General features: G+C 37.7%; 1 protein-coding gene across 1 annotated transcript in view; it reads right to left on the reverse strand.

Moving 5' to 3' along the window:
• LOC106874265 (chitotriosidase-1) overlaps positions 1-2694 on the reverse strand; it is a 35335-nt gene that overhangs the window by 13181 nt on the left and 19460 nt on the right. Inside the window, exon 6 of the mRNA XM_014921926.2 lies at positions 129-314. Coding sequence (XP_014777412.1) covers positions 129-314 — 186 coding nt within the window. The remainder of the gene's footprint in view (positions 1-128; positions 315-2694) is intronic.

Below are 2694 nucleotides of genomic sequence, written 5' to 3' on the forward strand. Positions count from 1 at the left end.
ACACACACACACACACACACACACACACACACACACACACACACACACACAACTGAATGTAAGAAAATGTATACAATACTTTCGCATATGCGAGCGGATGTGCAGTTGTGAAATGGTGTGTAACTTACCTCATAATATGCAAGATAACCAGGCTCTCTTGTATAAATTCCACCTGGAGACGGACCAATTGCTGGGGCTGACGGACCGTAGATCATTCTGCTTGCAAGCGTAAAACCACGTCCAAATGTAGGAATGCCTATGTTTAATTTACTTGGTGGGATACCCTTTGAAGTCCAGTACCTAGCAGCCCAATTCTGTGACACAACGGCAATACAGGAAAATAAAGTAGTATTTTTTAAAAGGTTGCTTTAATTTTCTTACTATTAAATAATTTAATTCAGCACATTAATTGCAGGACAAAAATCAACGTTATTTACTTCATAGCTATGTATAAGAACGTGGAGGCGCAATGGCCCAGTGGTTAGGGCAGCGGACTCGCGGTCATAGGGTCGCAGTTTCGATTCCCAGACCGGGCGTTGTGAGTGTTTATTGAGCGAAAACACCTAAATCTCCACGAGTCTCCGACAGGGGATTGTGGCGACCCCTGTTTTACTCTTTCACCATAACTTTCCCTCACTCTTTCTTCCTGTTTCTGCTGTACCTGTAATTCAAAGGACCAGCCTTGTCACACTGTGTCACGCTGAATATCTCCGAGAACTGCGTTAAGGGTACACGTGTCTGTGGAATGCTCAGCCACTTGCACGTTAATTTCACGAGCAGGCTGCTCCGTTGACCAGAAAACAATGGGTTAAGATTTGCTTGACAATGTTGAGAAATGTGCATTCGGTTTCGAATCCGCTTGCCTATTCTGTAGCTAGTTGCATGTTGCTTGTATTTTTAACTTGTGTAGGTTACTACGTTCATGTCAAGCAAGTAACTTGCTAGAAATAGCAGTCAAATCTCCCTTAAAATGCTCCTAACTATCTTAGAAAATAAAAGAGACACTGGGCAGTGTTATTCTAGATATGCAAAAAGATGAAATGGTTTTAGTTGGAACCCATCCTATCGTAGTTCTATTTGATTAATATTGACTGTTGGTTAAACAACATTTATTACTTTCTCATGAAACGTCTTACTGAATCCTGCTTGTAAAGACTAACTTAACAATTTTCAGCAATAGTTTGCAAGAGTATTTAATATTTGTGGTTAAATTTGCATATGTCCTACATTTATTAATACCGATATTTGAGATAGTTGCCTATTCATCAGTGCCAAGCAATCAGGGAAGGCTTTGAATGAACAAGAAAACTTTAAAGAATTAGAGGCTGCAATATATTTTGTTTTCTGAAAAAGTAAAAAGACGACGAGGTTATAGGGAAACCCATTCAGCCCGCCTCTTTCATAGAATATCCTTCAGGCAGTTGCTCGGGAAATTATATGTCTCTTTGAAACATCTGATTGGTACAGTGTTTGTAACCTGACAATAGTTTCATCTTAACACTCGGATCTAACAAAAGCTGGGACTTTAAATGGAATAAGAAAGGTGACTGATATCATATGTATTAAATCAATAAGTAGATTATGTTCACTGTTGAGGTATTATTGCTGGTATTACCAGCAAGTTATGATTATGTGCATATATACATACAGACATACATACAGTACTTCATTCCTTGCAAACCTCTCTGAGAGAAAGAAACTTGCTATTTCTATGTAATTACTGCTTCAACCATGGCCAGAAAAATACCTAAACAAATATCTCGAACAGTTATATACTATAATAAATAATTTACACATATGGAATGTGCACCAGCATGACCGCAGCCACTTGGCTGAAACACATAAATAAATAAATATAATAAACTAGCAGAGGCACCCGGCGTTGCCCGGGAATGAAATATGTTGTATAGGAATTTGTCATTCTTAATTCAATTTATTCTTCAATTGGGATACATGATGAAATTAATTCTTAATTCACAATACAAAAAATAATGATGATAATAACAATAACAACAACAACAACAACAACAACAGCAACAACAACAACAACAACAACAACAACAACAACAACAATAATAATAATAATAATAATAATAATAATAATAATAAACGAAAATACAAAATTTACCACTCTATGAAGGAAGATAAATTCTATCACATATGTTGAAGGTGTCAAACGTATTCAGCCAATCTTGATCAAGACGCTTACGTCTTTCCTCTGAGGATTGGCGAAGTCTTGCAGCAACTGTTTGCTCCTGGTTTCTTTTTCTTCATCTTATCTCTCGCTGGCCTATTGTCTCATTGGCAACTCTGGCAGATTGTTTTAGTCTTGCATTCTTTAAACGTTTTTCTCTTTCCTTTTTTAACTCTTGGCTCTTGCGGATTGCATTTTGTTCTAACCGTTTTTTCCGTGCCTATTGTGACTCATTGACCCTGCGTGCAGCAGATCTCCTTCGGTCAGATTACAAACACATGTCTTTGCTATCGTTGTGCAGCGGTCTCTAGTGACTTTACTCTAACTACCTTCGTCTCTCTCTCCCGCTATTCCTCTCTCTTTCAACTTCTATAGAAACTTGTTTTCTCTCTGCGTTTCTTTCTTTCTTCTCTGTCTTATTCTCTTTCTGTGTTTCTCTCGCTCACACATATTTAATCTATTTCTGTTTCTTTCACTCTCTCTCTCTCTCTCTCTCTCTC

Source organism: Octopus bimaculoides, chromosome 2 (assembly GCF_001194135.2).
Source record: "Octopus bimaculoides isolate UCB-OBI-ISO-001 chromosome 2, ASM119413v2, whole genome shotgun sequence".
NCBI classification, from domain to species: Eukaryota; Metazoa; Mollusca; class Cephalopoda; order Octopoda; family Octopodidae; genus Octopus; species Octopus bimaculoides.